The 23340-nt window shown below is 41.5% G+C and overlaps 1 protein-coding gene across 2 annotated transcripts; it reads left to right on the forward strand.

Annotated features, from left to right (window-relative positions):
- Nucleotides 1-1095: 1095 nt before the first annotated feature.
- CASC3 (CASC3 exon junction complex subunit) lies at nucleotides 1096-23340 on the forward strand. 2 transcript variants are annotated; one of them, XM_036930411.2, is made up of 14 exons: nucleotides 1096-1380; nucleotides 1728-1755; nucleotides 2070-2107; nucleotides 15720-15875; nucleotides 15961-16112; nucleotides 16636-16812; nucleotides 16994-17679; nucleotides 18955-19019; nucleotides 19343-19457; nucleotides 19708-19806; nucleotides 20056-20270; nucleotides 20889-21011; nucleotides 21159-21222; nucleotides 21676-23340. In XM_036930411.2, exons 1-13 carry the CDS (start codon nucleotides 1150-1152, stop codon nucleotides 21180-21182), a joined length of 2109 nt encoding a protein of 702 aa, XP_036786306.1. In that variant the 5' UTR covers nucleotides 1096-1149; the 3' UTR covers nucleotides 21183-21222; nucleotides 21676-23340. The 2 variants fall into 2 exon arrangements, with proteins under 2 accessions (XP_036786306.1, XP_057357445.1); XM_057501462.1 differs by having other exon boundaries at nucleotides 21681-23340.

Raw genomic sequence — 23340 nt, forward strand, 5'->3', positions numbered from 1 at the left:
GTGATCAATAAGACCATCTAGGTCTTTTTTTTGCAACAAGTACTAAGTCATGTATTCTTCATTTTGAACTCAGGTAGTTGGTTTTGGAGTTGGAGTTACAAGTTGTCACATTTGGCCACTTGTTTAAACAGTTAAGATCTTTTTGGATCCTGATTCTATCTCTAAAGACATTCAGAATGCCTGGTAGTTTCCTACTGTCTATGTATTTGACAACCATCAGGAACCTTGGCCATAGTTTGGAAAACGATTACACAGGACAGAATCCTGTGCTACACCATAGTGACTTTGTTTTATATTGTGCACTCCTGTAGCTGCACTAAAAACTTAGGTCATGGATCTTGCGTGTCCTTATTACAGTCCAAAGAAAATAATTTTTTTAATTGTTGAGAAATGTCTTGCCAAAATCAAAGCATCCTTCATCTACCCGTCTGGTAACCCTTAAGATCATGTCAGGATTGAACCAACGCCGGTTCCTATGATCATCTCTTCTTTTTAAATCGATTCTAAAATTTTGTTAAGTTCAGCATCATACCGGCCAGCACTTTGGGAGAGGTGATGGCTGGGGTGGGGAGGCACATGAAGAGAGAAGAGGAAATGAGAGAGTACAAGGAAAACACTAGCGCTGCAACACTAAGTCCTTCGCCCTTTAGCTTAAAATAGGCTACGGTGGCAAATCCGACGCAGCACAACGGCTTTGTGTTTACCTTGACCCGTGATTTTACCAAGCAAACGAATGCAACAAAATGATCTCCTTAAAACGAAGGTAGAAAAGATAAATGGAAATAGAAAACCATGAAACAGCTCCAGTGCCTCAGTGCTGCTGTGACAGGTCGACGACTTTCACTCGGAAAGCCCAAGATGGCCGGGCTGGGAAACAGAAGGCTGCCTGAGAGCAGCTCTCCTCGCCCGGGGCCTACCCAAGGCAAGTGAGGAATGGTGCCACGCCCCCTCACGTCACCGATTTGCGCAATCCCGCTCACTGGCAAACGTGCTGCAGGGCGCCGGCCCTGCCCCGGCCCCTCCCCCTAAAAAGCGGGGCGGTCAGAGCCGCAAGTGAAGCATGCTGGGATTAGCTCTCGAGCCTCCCGGCAGCCTCTGCGACGGGCGCGGCACGTAAGGAGGTGGCTGGCGGCTGCCGTTCTCCGTAAGATGGCGGACCGGCGGCGGCAGCGCGCTTCGCAGGACACCGAGGATGAAGAGTCGGGTGCTTCGGGCTCAGACAGCGGCGGTTCCCCTGCGCGGGGAGGGGAGAGCTGCAGCGAGAGCGCTGGAGGCGGCGGCAGCGGCTCTCTGCCTTCCCAGCGCGGAGGCCGAGCTGGCGCCCTCCATCTGCGGCGGGTGGAGAGCGGGGGGGCTAAGAGCGCTGAGGAGTCGGAGTGTGTGAGTGCGCGTGGGCGGGGCGTAGGTGATGGGAGGCTGCGAGTTGATGGTAGACGCCGGGGCAGGTTGTGTTGGAGAAGAGAAGCGCTATCCCAGTGCGGTTTGATCCGGAGCCCCAAAAGAAGAGGAGGGGTTGGGGGTCTGAGGAAAGGGCAGAGCCGCTGCGGATGGAAAGCGGGTGTTTATTGAGAAATTGGGACTGGAGGTGGAGATCTGACCTCTCTCGGATGCTGCTTGTTAAATATACACCTTTCCTCATCTTCCTTTTCAACCATTTTGTGTTGAGTCTTCAGCTCACCACCCTTTGGAAATCACGGAACTAACCCATGTCTTTTCCTTTCCTTCAGGAGAGTGAAGATGGCATCGAGGGCGATGGTGAGTAGCATCATAACAAGAGCTTTTTGCCCATAAATTCATTTCCGGCAATTGACATAGTCTCAGACCGTTAAGGATTTGGGGAGGGTGCCATAAAGTGGCGCTTTGTAGCATAATACTTAAGAGCAGTATGATCTTGGGCAAGTCACTCCTTGACCCTGTTTCCTGTCTGTAAACGGGGGCTATGGTTTTATCTACCTCATAGGTTGATGCCAGAATTAAATATGAGTCCTTGTCTCACAACAAGCAGTCAGAAAATGTATTAGTAATTTCTGTTGTGTTCTTTTTCTTTACACATTTCTGTTTTCTTTCAGCTGTTCTCTCGGATTATGAAAGTGCAGAAGACTCAGAAGTGAGTGTGATAGGTTCCTTTTCCTAGGGTTTACGTAGGAAAATGTGTTTTAAAAGCATGTACATACCTGTGATTGAAAACTACCATGTACTTATTATGACTCTTGTGCATTTTCATTTATGCTTCTGAAAAACTGTTAGGGAAGGGCTCCTTTAGTTAGAGTGAGGGAAACTTAGTGCAAGCCTTTTCAGACCATAGGTCTTAGGCAATTAGTAGTTGGCTTTTCACTTGAAGAAATAAGGTTCTAAATAAGAGAATGAGAACATCCTGAAGTCCTTCACAGGATGTTTGACAGTTCATTTTATGCTGCCTAGGGAGGGAAGCCAGTTAGTTGGATTTTTTTTTCTTGAGTGTCTGCAGACTTCAGAAGGGCAGGATTCTTGACTGGTTGTGTCAGAAACATCCCATAGTTTATAGATGGGGATTTCTCTGTTGTGTCCCTAAGCCAACCTTTGTGAGCTTACTTGTTTAGGTAAACTATGAGGGATGCTATCTGAATGGTGGTTTGTTTCCTGGGGTTGTTGAACAGAGTCCTGAATTCCAGATTTGGGTCATGGGGTTGCATGTAAGAGGAACTGGGTTATGAATCAAAGCTTCATTCTGTAAATTTTATAGAATTCTTACTACTAAAGAGACTTCCTAATGTGACAGTGAACACTATAACAAAATTCCTATCTTTAGGAATCTACAACTTAGGAAGTCATACAATGAGGCAACCAGAGTGACAACTGCGGAGGGATAGGATTAAGTAGGGTGTTAATGGCTGGGTACTGAATCCATCTTAGATGATCAGGAAAAAAGTTGGAGTTAGCTGGGCAAACCGTATTCTAGGCAAAGGGAACAAGAGCTGCAAAAGTCCAGACACACGACAGAGGATTGAATATTTGGAAACTTAAAAATAGTTTGGTGTGGCTGGAACATTGTTGGAATAGAGTGGATACCAGAAATAAAGGCAAATTTGTGAGCAGGGGGCAGGTCATGAAGGGGCTTGCTTGTTCTTTTTTGATTTTTTATTATTTTTGATTTTTATTATTTTATTTTGTTATCATTAATGTACAATTACATGAGGAACATTATGTTTACTAGACTCCCCCCTTCACCAAGTCCCCCCCACATACCCCATTAGTCACTGTCCATCAGCGTAGTGAGATGCTGTAAAATCACTGCTTGTCTTTGTGTTGCACAGTCCTCCCCATGCCCCCCCACATTATACATGCTAATTGTAAGGCCCCCTTTCTTCTCCCACCCCCCTTCTCCCTCCCTTCCCACCCATCCTCCCTAGTCCCTTTCCCTTTGGTAACTGTTATTCCATTCTTGGGTTCTGTGAGTCTGCTGCTGTTTTGTTCCTTCAGTTTTTCTTTGTTCTTATACCCCACAGATGAGTGAAATAAACTATTTGGTACTTGTTTTTCTCCGCCTGGCTTATTTCACTGCATGATACCCTCTAGCTCCATCCATGTTGTTGCAAATGGTAGCATTTGTTTTTTTCTTATGGCTGAATAATATTCCATTGTGTATATGTACCACATCTTCTTTATCCATTCATCTACTGATGGACACTTAGGTTGTTTCCATATCTTGGCTATTGTAAATAGTGCTGCGATAAACATAGGGGTGCATCTGTCTTTTTCAAATTGGGCTGCTGCATTCTTAGGGTAAATTCCTAGAAGTGGAATTCCTGGGTCAAATGGTATTTCTATTTTGAGCTTTTTGAGGAACTTCCATAGTCCTTTCCACATGGTTGAACTGATTTACATTCCTACCAGCAGTGTAGGAGGGTTCCCCTTTCTCCACAACCTCGCCAACATTTGTTGTTCTTTGTCTTTTGGATGGTGGCGATTCTTACTGGTGTGAGGTGACATCTCATTGTGGTTTTAATTTGCATTTTTCTGATGACTAGTGATGTGGAGCATTTTTTCATGTGTCTGTTGGCCATCTGAATTTATTCTTTGGAGAACTGTCTGTTCAGCATCTCCGCCCATTTTTTAATTGGATTGTTCACTTTTTGTTTGTTGAGGTGCGTGAGCTCTTTATGTATTTTGGATGTCAACCCTTTATCGGATCTGTCATTTATGAATATACTCTCCCATACTGTAGGGTACCTTTTTGTTCTATTGATGGTGTCCTTTGCTATACAGAAGCTTTTCAGCTTGGTATAGTCCCACTTGTTCATTTTTGCTTTTGTTTCCCTTTCCCCGGGGGGATATGTTCATGAAGAAGTCGCTCATGTTTATGTCCAAGATATTTTTGCCTATGTTTTTTTCTAAGAGTTTTATGGTTTCATGCCTTACATTCAGGTCTTTGATCCATTTCGAATTTACTTTTGTGTATGGGGTTAGACAGTGATCCAGTTTCATTCTCTTACATGTAGCTGTTCAGTTTTGCCAACACCAACTGTTGAAAAGGCTGTCATTTCCCCATTGTATGTCCATGGCTCTTTTATCGTATATTAATTGACCATATATGTTTGGGTTAATGTCTGGAGACTATTCTGTTCCACTGGTCTGTGGCTCTGTTCTTGTGCCAGTACCAAATTGTCTTGATTACTGTGGCTTTGTGGTAGAGCTTGAAGTTGGGGAGCAAGATCCCTCCCACTTTATTCTTCCTTCTCCAGATTGCTTTGGCTATTCGGGGTCTTTGGTGGTTCCATATGAATTTTAGAACTATTTGTTCCAATTTGTTGAAGAATGCTATTGGTAATTTGATAGGGATTGCATTAAATTTGGGCAGGATGGCCATTTTGACAATATTAATTCTTCCTAGCCAAGAGGATGGGATGAGTTTCCATTTGTTAGTGCCCTCTTTAATTTCTCTTAAGAGTGTCTTGTAGTTTTCAGGGTATAGGTCTTTCACTTCCTTGGTTAGGTTTATTCCTAGGTATTTTATTCTTTTTGATGCAGTTGTGAATGGAATTGTTTTCCTGGTTTCTCTTTTTATTAGTTCATTGTTAGTGTATAGGAAAGCCTCAGATTTCTGTGTATTAATTTTGTATCCTGCAACCTTGCTGTATTCCAATATCAGTTCTAGTAGTTTTGGAGTGGAGTCTTTAGGGTTTTTTATGTACAATATCATGTCATCTGCAAATAGTGACAGTTTGACTTCTTTACCCATCTGGATTCCTTGTATTTCTTTGTTTTGTCTAATTGCCATGGCTAGGACCTCCAGTACTATGTTGAATAGAGGGAGAGTGGGCATCCCTGTCTTGTTCCCGATCTTAGAGGAAATACTTTCAGCTTCTCGCTATTCAGTATGATGATGGCTGTGGGTTTGTCATATATGGCCTTTATTATGTTGAGGTACTTGCCCTCTATACCCATTTTGCTGAGAGTTTTTATCATGAATGGATGTTGAATTTTGTCGAATGTTTTTTCAGCATCTATGGAGATGATCATGTGGTTTTGTCTTTCTTTTTGTTTATGTGGTGGATGATGTTGATGGATTTTCGAATGTTGTATCATCCTTGCATCCCTGAGATGAATCCCACTTGGTCATGGTGTATGATCCTCTTGATGTATTTTTGAATTCGGTTTGCTAATATTTTGTTGAGTATTTTTGCATCTATGTTCATCAGGGATATTGGTCTGTAATTTTCTTTTTTGGTGGTGTCTTTGCCTGGTTTTGGTATTAGGGTGATGCTGGCTTCATAGAATGAGTCTGGAAGTATTCCCTCTTCTATTTTTTGGAAAACTTTAAGGAGAATGGGTATTATGTCTTCTCTGTATGCCTGATAAAACTCCGCGGTAAATCCATCTGGCCTGGGAGTTTTGCTCTTGGGTAGTTTTTGATTACCGATTCAATTTCTTTGCAGTAATAGGTCTGTTTAGATTTTCTGTTTCTTCCTTGGTGAGTCTTGGAAGGTTGTATTTTCTAGGAAATTGTCCATTTCTTCTAGGTTTTCCAGCTTGTTAGCGTATAGTTTTTTGTAGTATTCTCTAATAATTCTTTGTATTTCTATGGGGTCCGTCGTGATTTTTCCTTTCCCATTTCTGATTCTGTTGATGTGTGTAGATTCTTTTTCTTTTTATAAGTTTGGCTAGGGGCTTATCTATTTTGTTTATTTCCTCAAAGAACCAGATCTTGGTTTCATTGATTTTTCTATTGTTTTATTTTTCTCAATTTTATTTATTTCTTCTCTGATCTTTATTATGTCCCTCCTTCTGCTAACTTTAGGCCTCATTTGTTCTTCTTTTTCCAATTTTGATAATTGTGTCTTTAGACTATTCATTTGGGATTGTTCTTCCTTCTTTAAATATGCCTGGATTGCTATATACTTTCCTCTTAAAACTGCTTTTGCTGTGTCCCACAGAAGTTTCAGCTTTGTGTTGTTGTTGTCATTTGTATCGATATATTGCTTGATCTCTCTTTTGATTTTGTTGTTGATCCATTGATTATTTAGGAACATGTTGTTAGGGGCTTGCTTGTTTTTTAACTAAGTACCTGATCTGTGCCAGGAGCTGTACTAGGTAGGCACTGGAATAAAAATCAGACATGGTTGTAGAATTTACATTCCAGGCCAGAGGGGAAAATAGACAGTTAAGCAAGTAATTAACAGTGTTTGGTAAGTGCCATGATATTGGAAGCATAGGGTACTTTGGGAGCACATAACAAGGGCAACTTACAGGGTTTAGGGTGTTTAGAGATGCTTAGAGGATGGAATGTTAAAATACAGACTTGAAGGATGAGTAGGAGTTAGCTAGGCAGGGTTTGCTAAACAGTGAACTGTTTGGGAGGAAGATAGAGAAGGGATGGACTGCATGATTAGTTGGAGGATATGAAAAGTTTAGTATGACTGGTGGTAAATGATGAGTCTGAGTCCAAATATTAAAATACCTTATAAGCCAGGTTAAAAGGTATTTGGATTTTATTCTAAGGAAGTGAAAATACTAGTTTTAAACAAGAATATAATATGAAATAGATTTAAGTTTTTTTTTTCTTTAATACTGGAGGAATATTTTCTCAAATTTTTTTTTTGTATCATTAATATACCACATGAGCAACATTGTGCTTACTAGATTCCCCCCATTATCAATCCCCACCAAATACCCCATTATAGGCACTGTCCATCAGCGTAGTAAGATGCTATGGAGTCACTACTTGTCTTCTCTGTGCTATAGTGCCTTCCCTGTACTCCCGCTATATTATGTGTGCTAATCATAATGCCCCTTATTCCCTTTCTCCCTCCCTTCCCCAACTCCTGCCCCCACTCCCTTTCCCTTTGGCAAGTGTTAGTCCATTCTTGGGTTCTGTGAGTGCTGCTGTTTTGTTCCTTCAGTTTTTCCTTTGTTCTTGTGCTCCACAGATGAGTGAAATCATTTAGTGCTTGTCTTTGCCTGGCTTATTTCATGGAGCATAATACCCTCTAGCTCCATCCATGTTGTTGCAAATGGTAGGATTTGTTTTCTTCTTATGGCTGAATAATACTCCATTGTGTATATGTACCACATCTTTATCCATTCATCTACTGATGGACGCTTAGGTTGCTTCCATTTCTTGGCTATTGTAAACAGTGCTGCAATAAACATAGGGGTGTATGTCTTTTTGAAACTGGGCTCCTGCATTCTTAGGGTAAATTCCTAGGAGTAGAATTCCTGGGTCAAATAGTATTTCTATTTTTAGTTTTTTGAGGAACCTCCATACTGCTTTCCACAATAGTTGAACTAGTTTACATTCCCACCAGCAGTGTAGGAGCGTTCCCCTTTCTCTGCATCCTCGCCAGCGTTTGTTGTTCCTAGTCTCTTCTATGCTGGCCATCCTAACTGGTGTGAGGTGATATCTCATTGTCGTTTTAATTTGCATTTGCCTGATAATTAGCGATGTGGAGCATCTTTTCATGTGCCTGTTGGCCATCTGAATTTCTTCTTTGGGGAAGTGTTTGTTCATATCCTCCGTCCATTTTTTAATAGGGTTATTTGCTTGTTGGGTGTTGAGGTGTGTGAGTTCTTTATATATTTTGCATGTTAACCCCTTGTTGGGTATGTCATTTGCAGATATATTCTCCCATACTATAGGATGCTTTTTTGTTCTGCTAATGGTATCCTTTGCTGTACAGAAGCTTTTCAGCATGATGAAGTCCCATTTGTTCATTTTTTATTTTGTTTCCCTTGCCTGAGGAGATGCGTTTTCAGGAAAAAGTTGGTCATGTTTATATGCAAGAGATTTTTGCCTATGTTTTTTTCTAAGAGTTTTATGGTTTGATGACTTACATTCAGGTCTTTGATCCATTTTGAGTTTACTTTGTGTTTGGGGATAGACAGTAATATAGTTTCATTCTCTTGCATGTAACTGTCTGGTTTTGCTAACACCAACTGTTGAAGAGGCTGTCTTTTCTGCATTGTATGTCCATGGCTCCTTTATCGTGTATTAATTGACCATATATGCTTGGGTTTATATCTGGGCTCTCTAGTCTGTTCCATTGGTCTGTGGGTCTGTTCTTGTGCCAGTACCTAGCCTTAGGTTTCAAAGCAGTGTTTGTCAGATACAAGAAACACCTGTATCAGAAAATCCAGCTAGCCAGCCCTACTGAAACAGAATCTTGCAGAGGAAGGGAAGACTCAAGAGACATTTATGTGATGATCCCAGGTTGATACTTATGCAGAATATAATTTGAGAATTATTATTTTTATAATAAATATTTTATCTGCAATGGAGAGAGTTGATCTGAGGGGAGTAAGACTGGGGACAGAAAAGTTAAGGAAGCTTTCATGAAAGTTAGGCAGGCAGTAGGTGTGGCATGGAGTGGAGTGGTGGCAGTGGCAGTGAAAATAGAAGTGAACAACAGAATTGAAAGTTATTTAGGCCATGGAATTGACAGACGGATTGATGAAAGGACTTATTTTCTCTGAAGTTGGTGGTGAACTTATTTGCAAAGAGTAAAAGGATGATAAGTGGTTTTGGGGTGAGGAATGTTTGCAGTAGCACTAGAGAACAGAAAGACTGCTAGGCAATATGGAGTATTCAGTAAGGTTTGGTGATTACTGATTTATAGCAACTCACATTCAGGATGTTATGAATTTGGATGTTATCCTAGTAACAAGGAAAGAAGGCGTAAGTGTGGAGGATAAATTGTGGATGAGGCAGGACTGGAGGCAGGGAGATCTGTTAAGAGGTTGTTAGGATAGGGCAAGAACATGTTGGTACCGTAAAGAAGGGACATGGAGCGGGACTGGTGAGATAGAGGCAGATTGGACAGAGATTCAGGTGGTACTAATAGAACTTCTTGACTGATGGTGGAGCCTGAATTAAGGAGTCAAAGGGATGCCCAGGTTGATGAATAGTGTTATTCACTAAGAAAGGACCATTGGAGGAAGAGATTTCAGGAAGGACAGAGGGTTAAGTTTTGGATGTTTTGAGATTGAGAGACCTGTGTGACTTTGAAGTCGTGGTATGTGGTATTTATCTGAAGTTTGAGAGAGGAGTCTCGTTCTGCTCTAATACAGTAGTCACCATCCAAAGGTGGCTACTTAATTAAACTTAAATTAAAACTTCACTTCCTCGGTTGCAGTAGCCGCATTTTAAGTACTCAAGAGCCACATGTGGCTAGGGACTGCTGTATTATTACAAATAAAAATATTTCCATCATCCCAGAGTCTTTTTGGACAGCACTGTTCTATATTAGAGAACACCTGATATCCTGTCATAGTAATCCATTACTTGCATTTCTTATTGGTTACTAATTATATATACCTAAACACAACAGTTTAATCTTACTTATATCAAAATTTGACCTGGGTTATAATCTATAGGTTAGTTTTTCATCCCTTTCTTTTCAATTTATCAGTCAAAAAGATTTTGATGATTGCTTACTCGTGGTACAACTCAGCGTGTTCCCTCTGTCCTCTGTATTTCTGGACCCATGGACAGACATGTGAGTGAGAGATTTTATCTTGGTCAAAACTGACTGATGATCCCCTTATTTCCTTGCCCTTATAAGTCATTTACAGTTTTTGTCTGCCTAATCCAGTATGTTTTCTTTAAGGCCCAGTAATTCTGTTAGAATTTGTCTTGGTGTTGGTTGTTCTGGGACAGTTCACAGGTATGAGATCTCTGGTGTGCCATGGAACTCCTATACAAATATTCTTTGCCTCTTTTCAGTATTTGACCTTTTCTCTCTAATCCTTTATCTTTTTCCTCATTTCTTTTTGATTTTTAAATATTTTCTTTCTCACTTTTTATTTTTTGTCCCTTCTAGTTTTAGATTCTGTATTTGAAATGATTTTTCTTTAATTTTAATCCCTTCCTGAGTCCATTTTATTTTTGAGTTTTTCTAATTATAACTGATGTTTGTCTGTGATTATATAATTTTCTCAAAGTCTTTTTAGCTCATTTTGAAATAGAAATTTTGATAGGATGTGGGCATGTCTTTCTGGGATGCTTTCTTTGTACGAATGCTGTTCTACTAATTTATTTTTCCCTTAGAATAAGTTTATATGGGATTTGACCTTTATATTTTTCTGTTCTTGATTTTTAACTCAAATTCATTTTCCTGATGTTTTAGAAGGAAGTATGACTCAGAGTAGCTTTTTCTAACTTCATAGCACTCCCTCTTCTGTTGTTTACCTGTAGTGTTAAAAAAAAATACTGAGACTTGCTTTCTGAGATTTCCTGTTTTTGTTCTCTTCCCTAGCTTGTTTTGGAGCTTCTGTTTTTATTCTTTTTGTTCCTCTCCTGCTCAGTTTGACTCTTCTCTCAACAGTTTCTCTTCAGTGTGGACCCTATCGTAGAAGGGACTCCTCACTGTCAAGATTTCAGAGGGGTCAGACTGCTCTAGCCCTTTTAGACCTTCTTACTGCAGAACCCTTAAACTCACATGCTACTGGAGACAGTAAAAACTAACTAGTTTCAACTATGGTTCTCAATTTTGCTTTCTATTGAATATCTGTTAATTAGTTCAGGGTTCTCATGTTCCCAGGTCCATTTACTACTTTCTGCTTTCTCCAGCACTTACAACAGTCTGATGCGGGTCTTGTGGCTCTGGTGTTTTATTTTCATGTGCTTGTATTTTGTGGTCTGGGAGATACCTTATAATGTAGTTCTGTTGTAAGTGTTGTCCAAAGGGCTTAAAGAGTTGTGGTTTGGCTGTCTAGGAAGCTCTCATTTCATGTGGACATTTGAAGAGATCAAAAACTATGCTGCTGCCGTGGCCCCAGAACCCTCCAAGAGAACTTTTAAGACACTTGGCTGTGAAGGGGAGGCTAGAGAGGTGGTAGCTGGGAAGGCGGCTGTGAGGTCAAGAGAGGGTTTGGTGGTTATTTTTTAAAGTTAGAGAATCAAATAATTGTTAAAGACTGACAAAACAAGTAGAAAGGTAAAGAAAAAGGGAGAGGGTAGGTAATAACTTTACTGGTGTCCTTGACTGAGTACAAGAGAAGAAACCTAACTGGACAAGGGAAACCTCTTCCATTGTAGTTACAGAGAGAGGAAGGGAGGAAAACTGTGTGGGGAGGAAGCTGGTATTCCCTTCTTGGTTTTGTTTTCCTTGTAAAGTGAAAGGGAAGACATTGAGAAAGGGGAGGTTGCTCGAGAGGCAGGGTATGGACTAAAGGAGGTTTGACTAATTGAGGTTGGAGGCCACACTGATGTATAAAGTTGAGTGATTTTTTAAACTCCCATCAGTAATGATCAGTAGTCTGGTTGTAGGCCTAGAAAAAACAGACATTTTAGTGTATCTAGTTCTAAGCACAGGAGTGGCAAGTGTTACATAGTAGTGATTGAAATGAATGGGTCATGAGTCTAGAGAGAGAGGAAAGTGAATGTGGGAAAGGACTGATTGATTGATAGGGAGAAGGTGGAAAGGTCAAGGGACTGGATGTCTTAAGTTGGAGAAGAGAAGGTAAGGGAATAATTGGGTAAGAACAGTGGTTTTTTTAAAAGCAGCTTTATTGAGATATAATTTACATATCTTAACAATTTATTGATTTGAAGTATACAGTTCTGTGGTTTGTAGTATATACACAGATATGTGCAACCATTACCACAGTTAGTTTCAGAATAGTTTCATCACCTTAAAGAAAAACCCTGTACCTTTAGTTGTCACCCCCGAGTTCTTCCATCCTCATTTCCCCATCCCTAAGCAACCACAAACCCACTTTCTGTGACTAGAGAGTTCCCTATTCTAGTCTTCCATAAGGTAGAATCATGTGATATGTGGACTTGTGACTTTTTTCACTTACATGTTTTCAAGGTTTTCATCCAGTTGTACATGTATCAGTACACCATTCTTTTTTATGGCCAAGTAATATGGCATTGTGTGGGTACACCATATTTTGTTTATCCATTTATCATTTATGGACATTTGGGTTTCCTTTTTTTTTCTTATTATTATGAATAACCTGCTGTGAACAGTGGTGTACACGTTTTTGTGTGAAGGTGTTTTAATTTCTCTTTGGTATATACCTAGGAATGGAATTGCCGGGTCATACATGGTAACACTGTGTTTCATCGCTTGAGGAATTGCCAGGCTGCTTTCCAAAGCGGTGCACCATTTTACATTCCCAACAGCAATATATGGGAATTCCAATTTCTCCACATACTCAACAGTGTTTGCTATTGTCTTAATTTTTTTATTCTAGCCATGCTAGTAGGTGTGAAATTGTATCATTTTGATGTGCATTTCCCTGATGATTAACAATGTTGAGCATTTTTGTTGTGCTTATGGCCATTTGTGTATCTACCTTGGAGAAATGTCTATTTAAATACTTTGTCCATTATTTAATTGGGTTGTCTTTTTATTACTGAGTTGTAAGAACTCTGTATGTTCTTGATATGAGTTCCTTATCAGAAATACGATTTGCAAATCTTTTTTCTCATCCTGTGGGTTGTCTTTTCACTCTTAATGGTGTCAGGCTTTTGTTTTGATGAAGTCCAATATATCTGTTTTTTCTTTTATTGCTTGTACTTTTGGGGTCATCTCCAAGAAGCCTTTCCCAAATCCATGTCAAATCCAGTCATGAAAATTAAATCCTAGGTCTTCTTCTAAGAGTTTTACAGTTTTAGCTCTTGCTTTTAGATCTTTGATTCATTTTGAGTTAATTTTTATATATGGAGTGAGGTAAGGGTCTCTAACTTCATTCTTTTGCATGTGGCAGTTTTGATCAAAGTCTGGCATATTTAAGAGTTTTTAAAGAGGAGCAGGCTTACTTTTAAAAAAATGTATAGCAATTCCAGCTAAGACTAGAAATGAGTGTGGCCATTTCCATGGCTGAAGTGAAGGTGAACACTGAGCTCCCTGCCAAAGTCTTCAAGTCAGTGGCACTAGGGGCCCAGGCAGAGGCATAGCTAGATGATGGGAGCTTCAGAGAAGCAAGAGTTTAAAATGAGGCTGGAGGACGTAATCTGGAAGAGACACTGAGAATGAAGAAGACACCAACTCTACCTCTTACTCTGAAATATGTGGGGAGAGGAAAACAGCTAAACCTCTGCAGGAGAATCCTGCTAGGGAAGCTGTTGCTTCAGGGGAGAGCTAGAGTTGGGAAGAGTATTCATTGAAGGGTGGAATCAGCAGTAGGGGAGTTTGTCTCTGGAAAAGGGTTTTGATGTCAGCCCTTATCCAAAGCAGCATGACCCTAGGGTAGCACCTTGGCTTCAGTTAGACCAGACTTTGGCTCTTATTTGGAGTCTTCTGAGCACTATACAAATATTTAGCACTATGTTCTTTGTGTCTTTCTGTCCTGTCCTGGAAACAAAATTAGTTTGTCATTTAGAATAAAAGAGTTGCCTCATTTGACATTCTACTACAACTAGAGGAGAGATGGAGCATAAAACAAAGTTCCATCATTAATCATGCTGATACTATTTTAAGATGTTTGAATTTAGTCATTGAATGTGTTGGGAGTGGGGGGCGGGTAATGAATTAAAGTCACATACCAAGCAGGATTCTTATAATTTCTGCTTCAGAACCTGCAGGGAACATAGATAAAGGAAAGAACTGAATGATTATCACCCACCTATCTGCATCTGAATAGAAGGGAAAACTTGTGATTGAGGGAAAATGGGAAGAACCAAGTATACTTGGTTGTTAAAAAGCTATGGGTAAAAAGTTTGATCCTTATAGTACAAGTGTGGTCAAACAGCCTTTCTCAGTACTGTGGATTTCATAATAGTATCACCTTTCTGAGAATCTTAACCCAAAACACTTAGAGGTTGAAATACCCAGATGTTGAGCAGGGAAGAATGGGGAATTGGCTTGTCTGGGCCCGTCAACTCCTCTCTGTTTGAAGAAAGGGCAGAAACTTAGAGCTTGAGAGCTTCTTGCTTCATCAGAAATCTCACAGTGAGTCTCTTTGATCAGATTGCTGAGGCCAGCCTGGGTATGGGAGGGTCAAGTTCAGGTCAAGGGTCAGACCCAGTAGGAGAATAAGAGACCCGTGTACCTGTATCTTCCACCTGAAAACCCAGCAGTGGGGACTAGACCACCTTCCTTCCCTTGAGCCCATTTTTTTGTGTCCTCCGAGAACTGTAAACTCACCTCCCTAGCCTGTAGCTCTGCCCTCTTAGTTCCAAATCCTGAGAGGACAAGGAGATGAGAGTAACAATATTCTGAAGCCAGTCCTCCTAGCATGAGCCTTAGATGCTCCTTTTCCCTGTGGAGAACTAGCCATACCTCTATTACCTAAGACTTTCCAGTGGCCCCTATTTAGTTGAAGGCCTAAGGACTCTCCTTTGTATAGACTGAACATTTTCTTTGTCACAGGCAGGATTATCCAATCTTGATGTGGCAGGAGAGGGAAGAAGATGGGGAGGAGAGAGAGCACTTGGGCTTTAATTTTTTCATTTGTAAGGCACTGTAGTTGTATAAGTTCCTTAAAGTTTTCTAAGTCAAAATGTTATAATTAATGTAATTCTGGACAGTGTTGTTGGCTAAGGGGAATCTCATGCTGCAGAAAACTGAGTATTCACATCATAGACTTAAAAAAATGTAAGCCTCAATTTTCCAACTTGAGGATAAGTAATGCCTTGGAAAGTCTTGGAATCACAAGGAGTTTGCAAATTGACTAGCTCAGCTCTTATGATCTATAGACTAAATATACATCTCCTACCCTTATGTCCTATTCTTTATTACATACATTAATAAATATATTTAAAAATATTATTGAATGTATAGCAGTTGTTTGTTATATGTTCCCTCAGTGGATACCATACTGAGCTCTTGTCTCATGGGTATCCTTGAAAATTTTAGATCCTAAAAAGGGGTCCATTTAATCTACAAGGTTAGGAATCTCTTATTTAAGCCATTTTGAGATTAGAGAATTCACAATTTAAGAGTGCAATTATTAGGCATTGCATATTTAGGAGACAGTTCATGGAGGAGAGAAGTTGTCAACAAAGATAAAGCTCCTTCTGTTTGCTAGGCACTTTAAAGCCTCTATCCCCTCTATCCATTATATAAATGGATCTATATAAGCATTTATGTATGTATATTTTTTAAGGTGCCTTCTTTTTTTACAGTGTCCCTATCCTCTAGAAATTTTAGTATGGTTACTGACATGTTTGCTTTTAATTCTAACATGGTAGTAACTATAAAGTTTGTTAGAAAATATTTTCCTAAAGATAGGAAAATTTAAAAATGAGCCATTCAGATCTTATCTCCACAGCTGACAGGGAAAGTCTATTTCAGGGTGAAGAAGGGGAATACAGTGAAGAGGAAAACTCCAAAGTAGAGCTGAAATCAGAAGCCAATGATGCTGCTAATTCTTCAGCAAAAGAAGAGAAGGAAGAAAAATCTGATACCAAAGGCACTGTGACTGGAGAGAGGCAGAGTGGGGATGGGCAGGTCAGTACCCACTGAAGGCCTCCGTCTGGGGGCTGGAATATGGGCTTTTAACCATGGAGGAAATAAGGCACCCTGTGTCCTCCAGGAGAGCACAGAGCCTGTGGAGAACAAAGTGGGTAAGAAGGGTCCTAAGCATTTGGATGATGATGAAGATCGGAAGAACCCAGCATACATACCCCGGAAAGGGCTCTTCTTTGAACATGATCTTCGAGGGCAAACTCAGGAGGAAGAAGTCAGGTAATAGCCACTTACTACTACTATGTAACATGTGTTTTGTACTTATTGCATACCAGGCACTTGGTTTGGGGCTTACTTGCATTATCTCATTTACTATTCACAGTATTTTAGGGTAAATATTACATTGCCGCTTTTGTACAAATGAGGAAAGTGGAGCTTAGACAATTTGGTAACTGGAGGAGCTGGGATCCAGATGCACTTCCACTGCCTTCCTTAATCTGAGTCTCAAGGGCTTGGAAATAAGTACTTGCATAAGCTGCCTTTTACTTGAGAGGTGTTTCCAAGGTGCTGAGTAGTTTGAAATGAAGTCTTTCCTCATTTCTATTCCTGTTACATTTGAGTCCAGCAGGCCCTTAGGTGCTGTGATCCACTCTTACTTTTGGAAACCCCATTTTGTATAATCTCTCTGGGAGATGGGGAGACTACATGAAGTTTCTGCTGTTTTCCTGCCCAACCCTGTTTGTTCTGTGAACATCTTGGTAGAGTCTGCCAACCTAAGGCACGTTTCCCTGGTTTTATTCAGACCCAAGGGTCGTCAGCGAAAGCTATGGAAGGATGAAGGTCGCTGGGAGCATGACAAGTTCCGGGAAGATGAACAGGCTCCCAAGTCCCGACAGGAGCTCATTGCTCTTTATGGCTATGATATCCGCTCAGCTCACAATCCCGATGACATCAAACCTCGAAGAATCCGGAAACCCAGGTGAAGAAATTTTGGAGCCTATACTACTGATATTTGTAGAAGGAGCTCTGCTTTTTAAAATGCCATTCCAACCCATAATTGAAGGGTTAGGAATATGGGGAGTCTCCCTGAGCTTCATTTTATGTCCCTAATGGTGTCTTGTTCTTTCTTTCTTAAGACTTTCTTCATTCCATTTATTCAGATTTGGGAGTCCTCCACAAAGAGATCCAAACTGGACTGGTGAGCGGCCAAACAAGTCCCATCGCCACCAGGGTCCTGGGGGCATCCTACCACCAAGGACATTTATCAACAGGAATGCTGCAGGTACTGGCCGCATGTCTGCTCCCAGGAATTACTCTCGATCTGGGGGCTTCAAGGAAGGACGTGCTGGTTTTAGACCTGTGGAGGCTGGTGGGCAGCGTGGTGGCCGATCTGGTGAGACTGTGAAACACGAGACTAGTTACCGGTCACGGCGCTTGGAGCAGACTCCTGCGAGGGATGCATCTCCAGAAACAGATGGTCAAGTGCTTGGCAGTCCTGAGAAAGAAGAGGAGGTTTCAGAGATACCAGCTCCTACTCCTGACACTGTACCACCAGCCCCTGACAGGCCTATTGAGAAGAAATCCTATTCCCGGGTAAGAAGAACCAGAATCAAAGCTGGCGATGCAGTCAAGGTTGCAGAGGAGATGCCCCCTCCACCTGAAGGGCTGACCCCAGCACCTTCAGTCCCAGAAACTCCTCCTCCTCCACCTGCTAAGACTGGGAACTGGGAGACTCCAGTGGATTCTACTACCAGTGGACTTGAGCAGGACGTGGCACAACTAAATATAACAGAACAGAATTGGAGTCCAGGGCAGCCTTCCTTCCTGCAACCACGTGAGCTTCGGGGTAGGTACCTACCCTAGGGTTAGTGAATAGCATTTTCCATTTGTATCATCGGGTTTAGGGACATGGAACTTAGGTCTCTCAGGGATGTAGTGTCTGACAAATATCTATGTTTTCACTAATTGGAAGAAACAGTTCATAGATACATTGATCCAAAGACCTGAGAGCAGTTTTTATCTATTACCCAAGACTGCCCCCACTATTTTGCCTACTGTTAACTGATCAGTTGTCGATACTGAGCTGCTGAGTGCAGAATCCTTTACCACTCTGTAGAAAAGGTGGATGGAGTCAGCAGTGTTATTATTTGAGCTAACGGTTAAATGTTTGAATGCAGAAACTTACTTTAATTTGGATGAGAATTTTATAATCTTTTTGGAAAGGAAGTCTCTCTAATTTCCTTAATCTAGAGCCAAGCTGCCCAGTAGAACTTTCTGTAATGTAAGAACTTTTGAATACATGTAATGTGATCAGAGTGACTGAAGAACTGAACTTTTGATAACCACATGTGGCTAATGGATATCACATTGGACAGCATAGTTTTAGAAACTAGGACTGACAGATCAGGTACTTCAAAGAATCTTTTCCTTAGTTTCTGAAATCTAAATCGAACTTAAAAGATTGGAGATCCTCATTTGATTGGGAGTTTAGGTATCCTCTGATGTGCATGATAATTGAGCACCAAAAACTAGCATAGCCTAAACTGGACCTAGAGTTGATCTTTGAATAGAGAAATATACCCTCTTACCCATATCTTACCATTGGAAGACAGTCTCTAGAACATTTCTTTTTTGTCTTGAGTCATTTTCAGCCAGAAGGGAATCTTCTCACTTCCCAGACTCTAGTCCAGACCACTGTAGCAGGAATAATCAGGCAGATTTACAAAACATCCCTCCCTTTTCTAGTTGTTGCTCAGAAGCTTTAGAGCTGAGATTTTTCAGTATGTTTGATAATGTAATGTGCTAATTACAACATCTCAAGGATTCTATAAAGGGAAGTACTTGGTGGGAAAAAATTTGAACATGCATTTTCTCACTGAAACAATTTGTTTTCATGTTTAAAGGCATTATGGCTATATTATGATTGCAGGCAGTGAAGGCAAATTTCCAAGTGCTGGTGTTGACAGAAAGCAGAGATAGTTTAAAAGGAATTTTTGTTAGTTTAAAAGAAGAAGGCCATTTCCCTCGTTGGATTCTTTAACCTGTCATTTTCTTGATGGTATCTTTAGTCCCATTCACATCTTGTCTTTTCTATAGCAGTGACTCTTTTGGTGTATTACAGGTATGCCCAACCACATGCACATGGGAGCAGGACCTCCACCTCAGTTTAACCGGATAGAAGAAATGGTACAGAAGGGAAAAGGGTGGATGGGGGAGGGGACTGCATATGATAGCTGGTTCACTGTTTAAACCAAGAAAAGGTCTTGAAGTCAGTTTCCCATTGATTACCCCCATGTGTGTTTTTGGGGGGTGGAGGGGTCTCCAGAAAGGTAGGGTAGAAGGTTTAAGTTCAAATCTTGATGTTTTTCATTGGTTTTTTAATCCATTTTGCAAACACTTTTTAAATACTTCACATGTACCAAGTGTTTTGCAGCACCTAGAGGAGGAGGGTGGGACTCAATAGGAGAGTCCACCCTCTGATCTTGTTCAGACCTCTGTCTTTATTTCAGGGTGTCCAGGGTGGGCGAGCCAAACGCTATTCATCTCAGCGGCAAAGACCTGTGCCAGAGCCTCCTGCCCCTCCTGTGCACATCAGTATCATGGAAGGACATTATTATGATCCATGTGAGTTGTGAGGGTTTTTTGTTTGTTTTTTTGTTGGGGTACATTTCTTGCAGGGTGAACTGAACTAAGAGACCAGCCTGCTGCCTCCAGAGTTTCCCTTCTGACCTCCCACAGTGGTTATCAAACATCATCTGGTTGCTGTTTTCTTCACATGGATAATCAAGAACATCTTTTAAAGGGTTTGGGGGACAAGGAGACTTAGGATATGAAGTGTGAGAGTTTATGAGAGTCTCAACATGGTATCTTACAGTGCAGTTCCAGGGACCAATCTATACCCATGGTGACACCCCTGCCCCACTGCCTCCTCAGGGCATGATTGTGCAGCCAGAAATGCACCTTCCCCATCCAGGTAAGCTTTACACCTCTGCTTGTATGCTTGAGGGTGTGTGTTGAGAGGCTTCACAAACCCCATCCTCCTGAGCTCTGTTCTGCTTGCCTATGAAGCTGGCCACCCTTGCTGCTTGGGCAATACACTCCTTTTGGGTCCATCCTGAGGACTTCTATCCTGAGCCTGTTTGTGCTGAGCAGTCTAGCCAGGCCATCCCATGGAAATGATGTTATTTTCTATCTCAGTTTTTGATTTCTTGTCCTTGTTCAGGTTTACATCCCCACCAGACACCGGCACCTCTGCCCAATCCGAGCCTCTATCCCCCACCAGTGTCCATGTCTCCAGGACAGCCACCACCTCAGCAGTTGCTTGCTCCTGCTTACTTTTCTGCTCCAGGCGTCATGAACTTTGGCAATCCAAGTTACCCATATGCTCCAGGGGCACTGCCTCCCCCCCCACCTCCTCATCTATATCCTAACACGCAGGTGAGATGACTAATGAGCAGATTTTTCTAGGTACACATCCTTCAAATCAGATAGGAATGTGTTATGGGGAGGATGCTCAAGGAATTTGAGAGAACATTTCAGTGTCACTGATTTGTATGTGGCACCAGGCTGCCTCTTGGTGGTCACGAGCTGGAAATGCAGCTTATTTAATGCCCATCTGTTTATTCTCTTCCATTTCTTTAATGGTGTTTTCATTCAAGTGTTTTGGTATGTCTTAGGTGGCCATGTGTGTTATTTACTGAACTGTATAAAGAAGCTATATTCTACTTGCCACCCTACCCCTCCCTGTGCTACTGCTTAACTCTCAACAGGATGACACCATCTGGGCTATGGAAGGTCACCAGTGAGCTCAGCCTCTTCCACTTGTCAGCTAATGGTGGGAATGAGAAAAAAATGGGCAGTAGTTTGAAGAACTAGGAACCAGAGCATAATTCAGACTTATTAAGGCAGAAATGAATAATCACTTGAAGAGTGGAGGGGCAGCTTAGCAATTTAAAAATTATAAATTCCCCAGTACTCATACTTTGTTTCTTGTTCTTCATAGTTAGGATAAATTAATGCCTAATTTTTTATTCTCCTGGCTTATTGGGGTCCCAGGCTCCATCGCAGGTATATGGAGGAGTTACCTACTATAACCCCGCCCAGCAGCAGGTACAGCCAAAGCCCTCCCCACCCCGGAGGACTCCCCAGCCAGTCACCATCAAGCCCCCACCGCCTGAGGTAGGAGAGCTTCTTCCTATGCCTAGAACACATCCTACATTAGTGGTTTTTCCTTTTCCCCAGAAGATTTACCTCTTTCTGAATGTGTTTCTGTGGAAAAGAGTTTTGTTTTTAATGAACTGATAAATTTCAATTTTACTATTTCAGGTTGTAAGCAGGGGTTCCAGTTAATATGAGTTTCTGAATATTTTAAATCTAACATCATATGAAAGTAAGTGCACAACTCACTATGACTCTTGTAACATTCTTAAAACCAATGCACACACTTACTTGCTTAAAAGACAGACAATCCTCTAATTAATGCTTTTAGTTGTAATCATGGAATATCTTGGGAGGAGGCTTAAAGGAGTCCCAAGATCTTCTAGTTTCTTTATGTGTGTTTTGTGAATGCATTGAGCCAGGGTTGAAGTAGAAACCATTGTTAACTTGGCAGAACTTCATTTGGGATGCTGAAAGTTAAAAATGGAAGAGGGCAATCTAAATTTGAGGTGTTAGAGCATAGCCAGTTCTAAGGGTCATGGAGGAGAAAGTGGGTTTTTGTTGTCATTTTGTTTTCTCAGAGATACTGCTTTAAAAACCCCATTATTGAGAAATGTGGCTTTTTGAAAACAGCTTATAAATGCTAGAACCACTAAGGTTCTACCCTTTTCCCCACCCTTGTCAGAACAGCAGAGGTGAGAACCCAGGAGAGAAGAGAATACAACTGACTCTACTACCAGGAGGGCTTCAAAGTAACAGGGTGGCTCCTAACAGCAAACAGCTGAATGAGGAGGACCCCTGCCTTCCTCCGAGGACAGGCTTTGTTGGCAAAAGGGAGAAATGAATAGACTTCCTCCCATCTCCACTCTACTTGAGTTGGCTGTGCTCAGAGGAGCAGAAGTCCAGATAGCCCAGGCTTCTAAGTCTATATCTAGAAGCCCACGTCTTTTGCTTGTCTTCGCTTTCTCCTGGGAAATTCAAGTGTCTTCTCCCAGGGAAGTTCCTTCCTATTTGTTTTTTCTTCTAAGATGTTTGTTTTTAAAGCCTGGCTTGCTATTCTTAATATTCTTTTAGTTTCTCTCTCTGTTTCTCTCTAAAGACAGGTTGATTTTTCTGGTTTGCTATCTCCTCTGGGTTTTTTTGTTCTTTCTGCATCCCAGATAACTGAGAATTTACCAACCAGTCTTCCTCACCATTTCTTCAAAAAGCTGGCCTTTTGTTTTCGGCTGGCCACCTCTGTTATTGTATACTTGGGTTCTCTTAACCCTTTGGAAACATAGCTGTCTGCACAGAGTGTCCCGTTGTGGAGAAAAGCTCAAACTGTGTGGTAGGAACCCTTCTTGACTTTGGTTTTTAGGAGTCTGAGCCTCTTATCAGTCCCAGTATTCTGGTGGCTTCAGACTTCTACTGAGGGCAGAGTCTCTACAGTGGAGGCAGAGGGCAAACCAGATGCTTTTGTGGGGTGGAGGGAGAGCCTTTACAGCTTAGGGGTATGTATTCACACAGTCCTCAGGGCTCAGTCTTTGAGGTAAGTGGAATTAAATGGCTCTGCTTCTCTTCTTCCCATCCTCCTACCACACCCCCTTTCCAGTTGCTGTGGACCAATGCATCTCTCTCAAAGCAAATATTACCCAGCAAGCAGTCTAACCTGTCCTTTGTAATTGTTCATCTCCATGTCCTTCCTGCTACACGTGTTTTATATGTTACTACCTTATTTTCCTAAGTTCTCCTGTCCTTGCAAACAGAAGATACCATACGTGGGCATAAGGCCTAAGGAAGCTAGCCACTTTCGGGGCAAGGGCTCCTCCCTTTCCTCCCTATCCATGGCTCTGAACCACTCTCCTTCTGCCTTTATGGATAAGATTGCTGTTACTGCTGCACTTGTGTCTGCCAGGGCTAACTTGGCCACTGTCCCTGTCCTACAGAACCCAAGGGAGAAGGTGGTGGCTGTTTCTCCCCAAGTAATGTCACTGTCTATTGCTATTCCTTCTCTCTAGCAGCTGGCCTGACTGCTTTTGAGTCACAGGTGTGGGGTGGGGAGGGGGAAGAGGCATTCAATCTGTAACCCCCAAGGAGGAAATAACTAAGAGATTCTTTGGGGTAGCTAGTGGTTGTGCCTTTTGTAGGCTGTTCCCTTTGCCTTAAACCTGAAGGTGTCTCCTCAAGCCTGTGGGCAGCATGCCCAGATTCCCAGACCTTAAGACACTGTGACAGTTTTCTCTATTGGCCTGCTGTGTTTCATTGCAAGAATTTCTTCATGTGTGTTGTTGTTTTGTTACTGTTTTAAAGGGTGTACGTTTGTGATAAGTATTGTGACTTGGAGATAATAAAATTTAGACTGTAAACTTGG

The sequence above is a fragment of the Manis pentadactyla genome, chromosome 4, assembly GCF_030020395.1.
Source record: "Manis pentadactyla isolate mManPen7 chromosome 4, mManPen7.hap1, whole genome shotgun sequence".
Lineage (NCBI taxonomy): Eukaryota > Metazoa > Chordata > Mammalia > Pholidota > Manidae > Manis > Manis pentadactyla.

Coding starts and splice junctions, on each gene's coding strand:
- CASC3 (XM_036930411.2), top strand. CDS start 1,150: ATGGCGGACCGGCGGCGGCAGCGCGCTTCGCAGGACACCGAGGATGAA. Junction 15,876..15,960: donor GGCAGAGTGGGGATGGGCAG/GTCAGTACCCAC, acceptor TGTGTCCTCCAG/GAGAGCACAGAGCCTGTGGA. Junction 21,012..21,158: donor TCAAGCCCCCACCGCCTGAG/GTAGGAGAGCTT, acceptor TTACTATTTCAG/GTTGTAAGCAGGGGTTCCAG.